Source organism: Ascaphus truei, chromosome 7 (assembly GCF_040206685.1).
Source record: "Ascaphus truei isolate aAscTru1 chromosome 7, aAscTru1.hap1, whole genome shotgun sequence".
Classification (NCBI taxonomy): domain Eukaryota; kingdom Metazoa; phylum Chordata; class Amphibia; order Anura; family Ascaphidae; genus Ascaphus; species Ascaphus truei.
The window spans coordinates 2,199,844-2,214,650 of NC_134489.1; the positions used below are offsets into that span (position 1 = coordinate 2,199,844).

The window sequence follows — 14,807 nt, forward strand, 5'->3', positions numbered from 1 at the left end:
CCCCTTACAGAAGTGTAATAGAGCATGTTGCCCAGATGCAGGACCGCATTGCTGCAGTCCTACCCATAGTGAGGGAACACATGGAGAAAGCTCAAGAAGCACAGAGGAATACATATAATAAGGGTGCTAGGGTCAGAATTTTTTCTCCAGGTGATAGGGTACTAGTTCTGGTTCCCACCGTGGAGAGTAAATTCCTTGCTAAATGGCATGGGCCATATGAGGTCTTGGAAAGAGTGGGAGAAGTAAATTATAAGGTAAGACAGCCAGGTAGGAGGAAACCTGAGCAAATTTACCATATAAACCTACTCAAGCCCTGGAAAGATAGAGAAGTCTTGTTAACCCTAGTACCCCCAGGTCCGTCAGAGAATCAAGAAACTGACCCAGAGGTTAGCATAGCTGAAACCCTGTCTGTTCATCAGAAACGAGAGGTTCAGAATTTAGTGAGAAGAAACAAAGAAATCTTCTCTATACGGCCAGGTAGAACTAGCGTAATTGAACATGACCTAGTCTCTGAACCGGGGGTCCGAGTTAACCTTAAACCGTACCGAATCCCAGAGGCCAAAAGAAAGGCTATAAGTTTAGAGGTTAAAAAAATGCTAAAACTAGGTGTAATTGAGGAATCCCAAAGTGGGTGGAACAGCCCTATAGTCTTAGTCCCAAAGCCAGATGGTACAACAAGGTTTTGTAATGACTACCGGAAACTAAACGCGGTGTCAAAATTTGATACTTATCCTATGCCCAGGGTAGATGAACTTGTAGAGAGACTGGGCAAAGCCAGATATCTCACAACCCTAGACCTAACAAAAGGGTACTGGCAGGTTCCCCTCACAGAAAGGGCAAAAGAAAAGACAGCCTTCTCAACCCCAGACGGCCTCTTTCGGTATAAGGTGTTGCCTTTTGGCTTACATGGAGCTCCCGCCACATTCCAAAGAATGATGGATAAAATTTTAAAACCACATGCTCGGTATGCTGCCGCCTACCTGGATGATGTGGTAATCCATAGTGAAGATTGGCAATCCCACCTTCCAAAGGTCCAAGCTGTGCTTGACGCAGTCCGGTCTGCTGGACTAACTGCTAACCCCGCTAAATGCACTATTGGTCTGGAGGAGGCCAAGTATCTGGGATATTCTATTGGCAGAGGTTTACTCAAACCCCAAACACTCAAAGTGGAGGCGATACAAAATTGGCCAAGGCCAGTTACAAAAAAAACAAGTAAGGACCTTTTTGGGGTTAATTGGGTACTATAGAAGGTTTATTCCCAATTTTGCAACTAAGGCAACCCCACTAACTGACCTCACAAAAGCAAGAGGACCGCTAATGGTAAAGTGGTCCCCCGAAACCGAACAGGCCTTTAGAAGCCTGAAAGAAGCTCTCTGTGCCCAACCAGTGTTGGTCACACCTGACTTCTCCAAAGAGTTCGTAGTCCAAACCGACGCATCTGAGGTAGGGCTGGGGGCGGTACTCTCCCAGGAGTCTCAAGGTGAGGAGCACCCCATCCTTTATTTAAGTAGGAAACTAAATCCCCAGGAGAAAAATTACTCCATAGTAGAGAAAGAGTGTCTCGCAATAAAGTGGGCTGTAGAGACGCTCAAATACTACCTGTTGGGGAGAAAATTCCGGTTGGTCACAGATCATGCACCCCTTACCTGGATGTGTCAAAACAGGGAAAAGAATGCTAGAGTGACCAGGTGGTTCCTAAGCCTACAACCCTTTAAATTTTCTGTGGAACACAGGTCAGGGCACAAACATGGCAATGCTGACGGGTTGTCAAGGATGCACTCCCTAATATCCATGGTCGCTCATCCCTCGAGGTCTGAGCTGGGGGGGAGGATATGTGACAGAAACCAGGGGATGGTAATAAATTCCGTATATAGGGCTCCCAGGATACTAGACAGTTTCTATCCTGTTTGGCCTGGGAGTGCAGCCTTATAATACATACACTCCATCCCACAGTTTGGCAAGCGCTGGAACTGAGGGATGAGAGATCCAGACCAGAGTTTGTCTGCTGCCTGATTTCTGTCACCTGTCATGCTAATTAGGAATCAGGTATGAAAGACTGATTTCCTGTTTGCTCTGGTCTCCCCACAAGAGCCAGGAGGCTGGAAGGCTGCTGAACTACAGAGGGGAGAAGCCTCTTCCCCAAACAGGTTCAATCTTTCTGTTCATTTGTGTAAGACTGCAAAAGTACCGTGTTTTGATGTTGGAAGTGGAAAAGCCACTTCCAACCCTGAGTCAGGGATATCTAAGTTAAGTTATCGCTCAGGTGAGCAGCTTTTGTTTTGATCTGTTTTCTGTTGTATGCACTGTGGCAGTCTCAGTGCCTGGGACTGAATAAACCAGGCATAGCCTGTTTAAAGGAACAGTACGTGACGCCTCATCATTTAACCTACCCTAAAAGACCGTGTTCTAAACAGTCCCGGACAAACGACGGAGCCCCGGAGTAAGCCGTTTGTCACAATATATATATATATTTGGACTTAGTTATCCATTTTTGCCTACAAATATACTGCTGTGTGTATATATATATATATATATATATATATATATATATATATATATATATATATATATATATATACTTTAATGTAAAAAAAAAAAACATTCTATATTATATATAGTTTCAAAAATTCCAAAAACCTTTTGAGTTCATAACTTAAAAAATAGAAAAAATGTATTATAGTGTCATAAAAAGTAAAATATCCATGAGAGCACATAATTTGAGCCTTTTAATACAAAATAAACCACACCATACAATGTTTTCACTGACTGAATTGGTCATGGGTTGAAGGACAGCCTCTAATGCAGGGCTGCACAACATACGGCCCGCGGGCCGCATGCGGCCCACCGGGGCACCCCGTGCGGCCTGCGACGGACCCCCTTCAACTCCCCTTTCCCCCCCAGCCGTGTCTGTGCGCGCTCTCCCCTAACCTCCCTCCTCCCTCCTCTCTCCTCCCTCCTCCAGCACAGGGACATGCTCTAGCAGTGTAGCGCGACCCGGAAGTTCCGGGTCTGCTGCTAGAGCGCGCTTCCCTCACGCTTCCCTGCCATCACCAGGTAAGTATGGGGGTGGGGGGCTGCTGACATGGGAGGGGGGCTGCTGACATGGAATGGGCTTGGGGTATGTGGAGGGGGTATTGTGTGTTTGATGTTGAGGGGGATATTGTGTGGGTGAGGGGGAGAGATGGGGGTATGAGAGATAGATGGGGAGTATCGTAAAGGTTGAGGGGTTCTCGGGAGATATGAGGATGATGATGATGAGAGGTGCTGGAGGAGAGATGATGATGATGATGATTTTACCCGTGCGGCCCAAATTTGTTTTCCTTGGAGCAGTTCGGCCCTTCTCACTTTACGAGTTGGGCAGGCCTGCTCTAATGTCTTCCATTCCTGTGATGCAGGACTTCCCTCATAGGGGGTTATTTATTGAACTGCGATAGTGCAGATCTGGTCACTATAGCACGTAAATTCCCATAAACTTCAATTGAAGTTTCCATGTGATAATGTCCTGATAGGCACTCACAGTTCAATTAATAACTCCTATTATCTCTTCTTAATCGGCCCTGACCTTGCTGTTCTCTGTCCACTAGTGCCCATCTAGGATGAGCTGTGAAGATGGGAAATGTTCAGCCTGAGGTAGCTCCAGAACCAGAACAGGGCAACAATCTAGATAGGAAGGTGGTGGAAAATGAGAACCCTGACAGCACGTTTTCTGCCCCCAACGTATTTTCTAAGAATGTTGATGTCCAGCAAATAGATCAACAGCCAAGCATTGGATGCTCCCAGCCAGATGACATGAGAGGGAAATGTAGCAGGAACCCGTCCTGGAAGATGACAAAAAGCAAAAAGTGGAAAGCCAGCAATGGAATATCATCCAAACTACAAGAACCCAAACCTCAAGAACATCTACCCCAGCCCCATCCAGGCTCTATCAAGACTAGCAGCGGGTCTGCATCTTCGTACAGTTTAGCCATCAACTACCCAGTGGCAAGCACAGAACCCCATTGCCAAAGTACAAACCAAACATCCATACAAGGAGGGCAAGTCCAGAAGGAGCTTCCCAAGCCAATAAAGCCATCTGTGGTGGACAAGAGCAGGGATAACAATGCAGAGAGCAAAAAGGAGAGGGGGTTAGGTAACCTGCCAACTAATGGTGCGGCTGGTGCATTGGATCAGCCTTGCAGAGCAGCGATGGAGCAATTGTCAAAGTTTCCACTCATGACACATCCAAGCAAGAGCCTCCTCCCTAAAGAAGGGATCATACAGGGGATTTCTCCTATGAGCTCAACCTCTTCTTCACAGCTACCTAAAAAGAGCCCCCCTGGCAAAGGTCTAAAATATCCAGAGCCTCTTGCGATGATCAAAAAGCAGATACAGGTTTCTGCAAGTAAAGCTCAAAAACCTTCAGACATTAGTGCTCCCAGTCCCAGTGGGCTCACAACGGGTCACAAACCAGATGTCAAGGAGGTGGGTCGCCCTGACGTAGCTGCAAAAGCACGGGCTCCCAAGAATCAGCGTGCTTTGGCAGAAGGCATCCATAAAGGTTGCAAAAAGGACAAGGAACAGACTTGCACAGCAAAATTGACAGTTGCAGGGAAACTGGAGTTGACTAAGACACTCTCCAGTGCGACACCACATGTGGACATGTCAGACGTGCAGAAAGAAGGGGTCAGGAGAAAAAACGACAGGTCACAGAGGGTACCAGAAAAACCGTCCCTAGAAGACAATCTAAGAAGTCATACCTCAATGGTATCCAGCTTTAAAGTGAAAACTGAGGAGGGATTGGACCTTATTTGTTACATGAAAGAGCCCACCAGCAAACTCCAACCTGCCAGCAAACCTCAGTTTCAAATTGCAGAAGCAAAGCAAAGGTCTGCCTTATCTGGTTTTTCCTATGCAGATGCACTAAAGCAAAACCCCCAGTTGAAACCCCCCCACCAGTTCATGGAGGCAGGTTGGCCTCTGAGTGCAAAGCCAGGGGTAGCAACAGAAGCTAACAAAGTTTGTGCAAGGACCCCAAAGACTCCCAGTAAGGAGGACACAAGAGTGCTAAAGAAGCAGACCTTTTTTCAGCAGCTCAATAAGTCAAACAATAGGGAGAAGGGGGAGGAGCTTCAGGAAATAATGGCCAGGAAGGCAGTACAGTTCTGCAAAACTCTGCCAGACAAGCCTTCCTTAAGGTCTGGGTTGAAGGGCCAGAACACGTCTGCCTCGGCTTTCCCAAAGCCTGAGCATGAAAACCACAAACCCATGGTCAGCAGCATAGCTCCACAGCCAATATCTTTCACATACACAGGGGCAAAGCCCAAATTTGACTGGATTGCGCCTCCTAAGCTCTCAAATTACCATTTCCAGTTTAATGGTTCAGGGAATGCAGACGAAAAGAAAAAAGGCTTCATGGCCAGCCCCCTGCGCAAGCCAGAAATAAAGTGTCAGGACAAGACTAAAGCACAGGGCATATTCCTGTCATGGTCTGATAGCTCGTTTCCTGGGAAATCCCAGCACTCCACAAAAGAGAAGGCGCAAGAACAGCAGAATGTCTGTTCCTTCGGAGCTGGCAAGCAAGAGGTGAAATCTGTGGCTCGCCCTGCTCAGAACCAAAGTTTACGCAAGCCCCCACACCCTTACTTGGCACCTGCAGTATTTACCTTCCCTAAACAGGAACAAACAAAAACAGAGGATACCATCAGCGAGCTTATCTTTCCGTTAACTGTGGGCCCAGATCAGGTGCCTCCTGGTCAAAAGGAATCTCTAAGCAAAGCCAGAACAGTCATTCCTAAACCAGGCCAAGAGCTGCCCAAGGCCAATGCTAAGGTGTTCCTGGTACACACAGATGCAAGTGCTCAGGTAATTGACACCACTGCACAGCCGAGCCAAGCCAAAACCCAACCCTTACAATCCAAAACTGGACCTCAATCTAGGATAAAAGGCAAAGGGCAAGCAGCCCCAACCAAAGGCTCCAAGTTTGAACTTGTCCTGCAGTGGAGCACTAAGCGTCCCATGCCTTCTGACATCCAGCCCCCAGACCAACTCCAACCTCCTGCTCAGGGAAGGCAAGGGGAAAAGCCTAAACAGACTATCAGAGAGCCGGAGCCAGTCTCTGATGAGCAGACCATCCAAGAACCTCAAGACGAGGACAAAAGTGTGAAGGAGGAAGCTTCTGCCACAGCTCCAGGGACTCACCTGCCCAGGAGATGGAAAGATTTCCAGGTGGATAACTTCTGCACCATGAAAAGTCAGTGCAAGCACCGACCGGCAAAGCTGCCCCCCAATGTAAGCGCCTGGTAAGTTTACCTCATCTCATGCACAGGCACCTGTATTGTTTTGAACATAGGGCTCTACAAAGCACTTTTCAGATTTTTAGTAAGATGTCACTTACAGCACTACACATGTTTCACATCTCTTTTAGAGCACTGTTTATCATATGTTAGTATTCAATATAGTAAAAAGCAGGGTACAGCACAGCTCACTTAAATTGAGGTTAAATCCTCATTAACACTACACTATACGGCCTTAGACGATATTGAATAAGGATTAGAGAGGTAATTTCATCTTGCATCGATATATCAAAGTACAGTATTTTGCTCCACTTTTGTCTCCTGCTTATCAGCATGTGATAAGGAAGAGTTAGGGAGGAGTTACACAATGCACATATAATGGGATGTATCAAATTCTACATATTTGTGCTTCATTTGGTCTTCTTGACCAAGCCCACATCACATACTCCATTTAAGTAACTGGACATGTCATTGGTTTGTTCCTGAATCATTGCAGTCTTAGTTGCTTGTTCTCTGCTTCTGTCACAGTGGAATCTTTTGATTAGGGACCAATTGTCTGTCTCTTGGTCTCATTGATTTAAACACAGACTGTACATGGAGAATACTGACATATTTAATATAACCACAAATAGATGCAATAACCAGCACACAGCAGTACCTACAAAGGGACTGAAATATTGTTTTCCCTCATCTCTTAAAAGAGCAATCGAACCAAAAATGTAAAAATATATATTTTTAAACAAGGTTCAAAGAATATTTTCAGTTCCACAGACCCCTGGTTACCCACATACACTGGCGACACACTTTATTCGAGCTCGGCTAGTCCCACGAATTCGGGTATACCCGGGTGTATTGAGGTTTGTGACTGTTTTCTGCCCGAGTGCATTGGGTTATTTTCCAGGCAGGGATTGAAGCATTTTATTCCCGCTGGCTGCAATACTGCACAGTATATATATATATATATACTGCATTACAATTCATGAATTTATGCCATCTGGTAGACACGCGAAGCATTGCAGCCTATTAAATCCTAATCATTATCATTTAACAGATCAGCCGCCCGTCAGCCAGGCATGAACCCAGGCTGGGAAGGCAAACGCAACGGGGCTTGTCAGAGGTGAGGAGCGGCGCATTCCAGGTATCTGCCAGGTACATACCGGGTATTTGCTCGAATAAAGTGTGTCGGTGCAGTACTTATGGGCCTATGCAGTAAAGTCCGATAGAAATTATCGACAGGGTTTTGAACTCGCCGTGTTTTTGCCGAGTTACTCTCGCGGTATTCAGAAAGGCCTGAATATCAGTGAGAGCAACATTAGCAAACATGGCGAGTTACCGGCGCCGAGATGACCTGCCCTCCGAGAAGGGCTCACCCGGCGAGAAATGTCTGCTGCAGCAGAGAGATGCGCCTCTCTCTGCGCAAATCTCGGCGTATAAAAAATATTTTTACATTTAAATTTTATTAATAGTGTAGATGAGCAGGGGGTCTCCGGAGCAGAACCGCATTGGTTTGAGGTCCGGGGACTCTCTGCTTCCCGAGATACAGGCCCCTTTATGGGGTGCATAGAAATGTCCCGATCACGTGACCGTGGGATGTAAACAAAGAAGGGGATACCGGCACCCCATGATGGGGCCTGTATCTCAGGAAGCAGGGGGTCCCCGGACCTCAAAACAACGAGGTTCTGCTCCAGAGACTCCCTGCACATCTATACTATGAATAAATTTGAAATGTAAAAATATTTAGTAAGCACCAATACACCACCACCCTGTGCCCCCCCATAAAACCAATTTATTATTTTACATACAGGATTAACACCCCAGGCCGGCGGGGGTCCCCGGTGGTCCTGACTGGTGTCCGTAAGCCCCACAGTGCACCCCGGGGGGTACCCACGGGTGTCTGTGGGCCTCCGGGTGGTCCCCGCTAGGTGCCGGGGGCCTCCAGATGGGGTCCTCCAGGTGCTGGCTAATGTTGTGTTTAATAATGGTTAAATAATCTATTATCCATATCTGGATAATAGTTAGTTAGGTCCAGAAATAATTGGACACTGATACAAGTTTTGTTATTTCGGCTGTGTAACAAAATAAATTCAAGTTACAGTTAAATAATGAATATGGGCTTAACGTGCAGTCTATCAGCTTTAATTTGAGGGTATTCACATCCAAATTGGAACAAGGGTTTAGGAATTACATCTCTTTAATATGTAGCCCCCTCTTTTTCAAGGGACCAAAAGTAATTGGACAATTGACTCAAAAGCTGTTTCATGCACAGGTGTGGGCTATTCCTTTATTATTTCATCATCAATTAAGCAGGTAAAAGGTTTGGAGTTGATTCCAGGTGTGGCATTCGCATTTGGAAGCTGTTGCTGTGAACCCACAACATGCGGACAAAGGAGCTCTCAATGCAAGTGAAACAGGGCATCCTTAGGCTGCAAAAAAAAAGAAAATCCATCAGAGAGATAGCAGGAACATTAGGAGTGGCCAAATCAACAGTTTGGTACATTCTGAGAAAAAAAGAACGCACTGGTGAGCTCTGCAACAAAAAAAGGCCTGGACGTCCAGGGAAGACAATAATAGTGAACGTAGGATCCTTTCCATGGAAAAGAAAAACCCCTTCACAACATCCAGCCAAGTGAAGAACACTCTCCAGGAGGTAGGCATATCATTATCCAAGTCTACCATAAAGAGAAGACTTCACGAGAGCAAATACAGAGGGTTCACCACAAGGTGCAAACCATTCATAAGCCTCAAGAATAGAAAGGCCAGATTAGACTTTGCCAAAGAATATCTAAAAAAGCCAGCCCAGTTCTGGAACAGCATTCTTTGGACAGATGAAACTAAGATCAACGTGTACCAGAATGATGGGAAGAAAAAAGTATAGAAAAGGCTTGGAACGGCTCATGATGCGAAGCATACCACATCATCTGTAAAACACGGTGGAGGTAGTTTGATGGCATGGGCATGCATGGCTTACAATGGCACTGGGTCACTGTGGCGGGAGGGGGTTAACCAGGCCAATAATAAAGGTATTATGCCTGGCTGGTTAACCCTAATCAGTGTTGGGACTGAAGGGGTTAAAGTGTATTGTCCCCCCCATATCATGGTTTCCTCTACACTACCTGTATTGTCCGTGTTTTGCAGCTTAGAAGATAGCTACAGTTACACTGAATGAATGAAAATGTGCTAACTGTATTTGTGACACAAGGGGAACCTCTAGAGCTGAACCAAGAGCTAAGTGAAGAAGCGTGCCTATGAATGGGTGGCCGCTTTAAAGTATAGGTATCACTTCCTAAGCCGTAGACCTCTAAACCGCAAAGTCAATTGGATAAGTGGTTTGCTGTCTAGCTGAAGTGTCTTCTTGTCAAAATGTATCCACCTGTCTCATTAGCCACTTACGCTGAAATTGTTGGCGTGTGTCTGCGGTTACGGATCAAAGCCAGCACGGATACATTGTATGCCGGCTTGTAACCCAGACCGATTATAGGTCAAACCGCAACCCACATCAGAGAGCCCGTTCAATTAAGTGGATAACTTGCGGTAGGAAAGAGCTAGCACTCTAATTTTGGAGTGCAGCTAGGTAAAAAGAAACCATAAACATACATATAAGGTTTATAAGTGTTGCATAAGCAGAGCATACATTTATAAATAAACTGTATTGTATTGGTGTTTTAAAATGTACAAGCAGGAACCCTTTCCTGCCAGACTGACAATGAATCCATTAACATGCCCATATGTTATGGAAGAATGAGCTGAGGGATTGTTTCATCTCCGTCCTTCAAAGGGCACCTTGCAGAGTTGGTGACCCTATGTCTAAGAGAAGTCCGGAGTTGAAAAGCCTCAGATACCCTAGGTGTTAGAGTGGCCGGGATGTTTGTAAATATCAGATACCGCTGCGAAGTATGGGTGCTTCACACTTGGTAGCCAAACCCCAGACGTACTGTCGCCAGGTAAGAGGTTGGGCCCGGTATGCTAAGTAGCTCAGGTGTGAGGTTAGCACATTCCCTGTGCAAACCGGGAAGCAACTTCTGCCCTTTTTGTAAGGTACTGGCAAGTCTGGGATAGGTGGGAAAAATTATTCCCACGAGAGGATTGGGTGTATATGTTAGGTATAGGACCTTTAACCCTATAAAAATGCCTGCAGCCCAGTCCTAGTGAGATTCACCTGATCCATCTAAGATTCAACAAGAAACGTCCAAGATACAGCATCAGCGGTTCCTGAGTGTGAGGGGTTAACTACAGCGTAACCAAGGATTGTACCCCTCTTCCAGAATTCGTTTGAGCTAGGGATTCCCGAACGAATCCTGTAAGGACATTACGAAAGATTTCCTTTTGGCGGAGATAGCGGGCTGGCAAGTTGCGCCCCTAGCCAAGGACTGTCCTTGGACTCAAACCGCTCACCCACTTGCATGGGTGCCCAGAGACTTTGATTCGTTCTGTGGACATTTTATTTAGTTTCCCCATCCCAGTAAGTGTATATTGACTGTAATTGTGAAGTATTGTGTGTTTGTCTTAAAAGGAAATAAATGACAATTTATTTTACTCATCTTGTGTGCTCAGTCCAGAATCCCGGTATAATTTGTTGGTAAGCCCTGGTTTACCGTGACAGGCTTATATATTAACTGGTAGCAGCGGTGCGACGCTGACTGAGCCTATGGTATAGTTTCCTGCGAGATTCTATAACATAGTGGGGGAAACTCGTAGATTGCAAGCTCCCCAGACAAGTGGTAACTTACACACGCTTCACAAGAGCATGAGATATTACACCTTGCCCGTTGCCCATACCCCTGTGCTAACATTATACCATGAGTAACCGCTCAGGAAGGTTCCGATCCTGGGACCGAGCTCGGATCGTGGAGAGGAGTGAGGGCTATGGATTGCCGACGGACAGTCGGTCAAAGCCGCAACTGGAGGAGGACTTGGAGAATCACGAGGCCAGAATGGCTCCAATGGAGGGGTCTGGCCCCTTGGCTGCTGTGGCAGCGGACACCGATCAGCCCGGAGTGCAGGAGGTCGATCCAGCTCCGACCCTGCAAGGACATGGGGAGGGAGCAAGTGACCGCGCACCTGACCGCATGGGGAGAAAAGGCTACCACAGCGGAGCGTATACAGATGCTGGCCGCAGTGCATGGTAAAGCCCCACACTCCCACCTTGTCAACGGGGAACAGGACATTCCCTGGGTGGACGACCACAGCTTTAGCAAGTACGTGGATAGCACAGATGAGATAGATGCCTTACTCAATGACTTTGAAACGCAGTGTCTCCGGTACAGGGTCCCACGTCGGGACATGGTGCTGAAACTGCATCCATTGTTATCCGGTAAAGCCAAGCGGATTGTACAGGGTATTCCACGCGTGGATGCCGATGACTACGGTCATGTAAAAAGTATGCTGCTCACACAGTATGCCCTCACCCCAGAACCATACCGAGGCAAGTTCCGGACTGGGGAGAAAAATCCCTGAGAATCCTATGGGGATTATGGCGCCCGAATGGCTTTGCAGGGCATTCAGTGGGTGGAGGGTTACGGGATCACCAAGTTCCATACACTGCTGGACTTGATGTTCTAGGAGCAGCTACTGCAGCAGCTTCCCTCGGATGTGAGGGCATGGATTTTTGACCACAAACCAAAGACCCATGTGGATGCTGCGAGGGTGGCAGATGAGTATGTGGCCAGCAGGGCTCTGATGACCAAGAGAGCGGCTCCCAAAGATGTGGCCAGCCCGGCCAAGGGAGCGAAAACCAGCCCTCAGTGGACCCACAAGCCTGCCGCAGATGGCAACGCACCCAAAGCTGCAGAGTTTAGACATGCGAGGCGGTGTTTCACCTGCAACAAGGTCGGACATCTCAAGCCAGACTGTCGGACCGGGACCGGTCCGGGGGACCCCATCAGGGGCAACGATCACCAGCTGCGAGGCCGGTCGCCCGTGTGCGACTTGCACATACAGAGGAACCTGTACTTGCCACCTGGGGACCAGCAGCGGAGATCAGAGGACATCAGGTTGCACCAGTCGGGATGTAGCCCAACGATGTCCGGCAGAAGCCTCTGCAGAAGGTGACCATCGGGGACCGGCAGGTGAGCGGCTTGCTGGACTCCGCTGCCACCATTACTCTGGTACGCCCTGATACAGTATGGTTACATAGTAGATGAGGTTGAAAAAAGACGTCCGTCCATCAAGTTCAACCTATGCTAAATTTAGACAACAGATATTTTATCATATCTATATTTATTGATCATGAGGAAGGCAAACAAAACCAGAGTCACATCATCCAATGATATCTCATAAGGGGAAAAATAAATTCCTTCCTGACTCCAAGAATTGGCAATCGGATTAATCCCTGGATCAACATCCTTCCCATGTATACTTATTTGGTATATCCCTGTATATGGTGCGGCCAGAGGATTTTCTCCCGGGCACCGGGATGCAAGTGACCATGCCAGATGGGGGACCGCGGTCCATCCAGATTGCCCGGGTCTTTCTGGATTAGGGTGCCGGACTTGACATGAGGGAGGTGGGGGTATTGCCAGGGTTAGATGCCGAGATCCTACTTGACAATGGCCTGGGGCACGTTACTTGTGTTTTTACAAGTGAGCTGGCCCCTGTTGCAGCGATCACCAGGAGCCAGTCAGCCAAGATCGCAGCAGAACCAGCCCCTGTCCCCCTGCATTTGGGACCTACAGTTCCAGGGGTCTCTGCAGAGATCAGACAGGTAAGCAAGAGTAAGTCGCCCACTGACCCTGACTTACTGTTCCCTTTACCTGTTCCCAATCCCCCCGATTTAGCCTCGACAAGCGGTTGGCCAGAGCTAGGTACCCAGTTTAGGGATGCGGTGCAATCCGACCCCAGCCTGGAGGGTATGAGACTTCGAGTGTCCGAGACTATGCCAGGGGACAAGTCAGATTACTACTTGTGGCACCGTGGGCTCCTGTATAGAGAGCAAGGGACCACAGGGTTAGATGAGGTCTGGACCAGCAAGCGACAGCTAGTGGTACCCACGGAGTATAGGAAGCAGTTGTTGTGGGTAGCCCACTCCATTTCACTAGCGAGACATCAGGGGATCACTCGGACGAGAGCCCGGCTGTTGCAGCGTTACTACTGGCTGGGGGCATCCAGGGAGGTGGCAGATTTTTGCCGGTCCTGTGATGCCTGCCAGCGAGTGGGTAAGGCGGGCGATCGTGTGAAGGCACCCGTTACCGGTAATCGGGGAACCCTTCCAGAGGGTAGCCATGGACCTTGTGGGACCCCTCAGGATTCACAGTTGGTCCAGGAAGCGCTACATCCTCACGGTGGTGGACTTTGCTCCCCGGTACCCTGAGGCAGCAGCGCTTGCCACCATTGATGCTAGGGCAGTAGCTAAAGCATTGTTAACCATTTTTACTAGGGTAGGTTTCCCTAGCGATATCCTAAACGATCAGCGGTCGCAATTCATGAGGGAATTGCTCCAGTGTCTCTGGGATGCGTGCGGGGTGAAGCACCAGAGCACGACCCCTTACCACCCCCAAACCAACGGACTTTATGAGAGGTTCAACGGTACCTTGAAGCAGATGCTTCGAACCTGTATAGAGGCAGAGGGAAAAAACTGGGAGATTCACCTGCAGCACTTGCTGTTTGCATACCTAGAGGTAGTGCAAGAATCTACCGGCTTTTCTCCCTTTGAGCTACTATATGGTCGCAGGGTACGGGGACCTCTGGACCTATTCCGTGAGGGATGGGAAGGGGAGACTACCAATACTGATGCTTCTGTGCTTCAGTATGTGGTAGATCTCAGAGACTGGCTAGAGATGCTCATGGGGTTGGCACAGGACAACCTTAGGGTTGCTCAGGCCAAGCAGAAAACTTGGTATGATCAGAATACCCGTAGCAGAGAATTCATCCCAGGACAGAAAGTACTTGTTCTCAAGCCTACTCGGGAGAACAAATTAATGGCTGCCTGGTTGGGACCGTAGCTGGTACTCCGGAAGATGAATTAGTGCAACTATGTTGTACAGGTAGATGCTGAGACAGAGAGGAATAAAACATATCAGATCAATATGCTCAAAGAGTATGTAGCGCTGAGTGTGGCATCGATACTGGCCATTTGTAGCCCACCGGTGGGGGATTCGTCGAGCAATGCTCTGCGAGACCTCTTAGAGGAGGCTAGGCAAAAGGGTACTGTAGAGCAGGTTGAGATAGGGTCTCAGCTGAGTGCCAGGCAGAGAGCAGAAGCCAGAGCTATGCTAGGTCAGTATATTTCTAAAGCACTTATTCCCATGATCTGTTATTTATATTATCTGTTATTTATTTGATTACCACATGTATTACTACTGTGAAGCGCTATGTACATTAATGGCGCTATATACATAAAGACATACAATACAATACAATACAATACAATAGGGCTCTGTTCACGGATAAGCCGGGCGGACCCATATCACAGATCACCCAGTGCTCACCAGTGATCTGCGCCCTCTGCATAAGCATGCCTATTGGGTATCAGCAGAGATTAAGGGTAGTATAGAGGAGGTAGAAGAGATGCTGGCCCTAGGGGTAATTGTACCGTCCCAG

General features: G+C 47.8%; 1 protein-coding gene across 3 annotated transcripts in view; it reads left to right on the forward strand.

Moving 5' to 3' along the window:
• LOC142498618 (uncharacterized) overlaps positions 1 to 14,807 on the forward strand; it is a 41,135-nt gene that overhangs the window by 5,599 nt on the left and 20,729 nt on the right. For 2 of the 3 annotated variants that reach the window (XM_075606837.1, XM_075606836.1), the window contains exon 2: positions 3,585 to 6,278. In XM_075606837.1, coding sequence (XP_075462952.1) covers positions 3,610 to 6,278 — 2,669 coding nt within the window. In that variant the 5' untranslated portion in view covers positions 3,585 to 3,609. The remainder of the gene's footprint in view (positions 1 to 3,584; positions 6,279 to 14,807) is intronic. The other variant, XM_075606838.1, reaches the window with a different exon arrangement.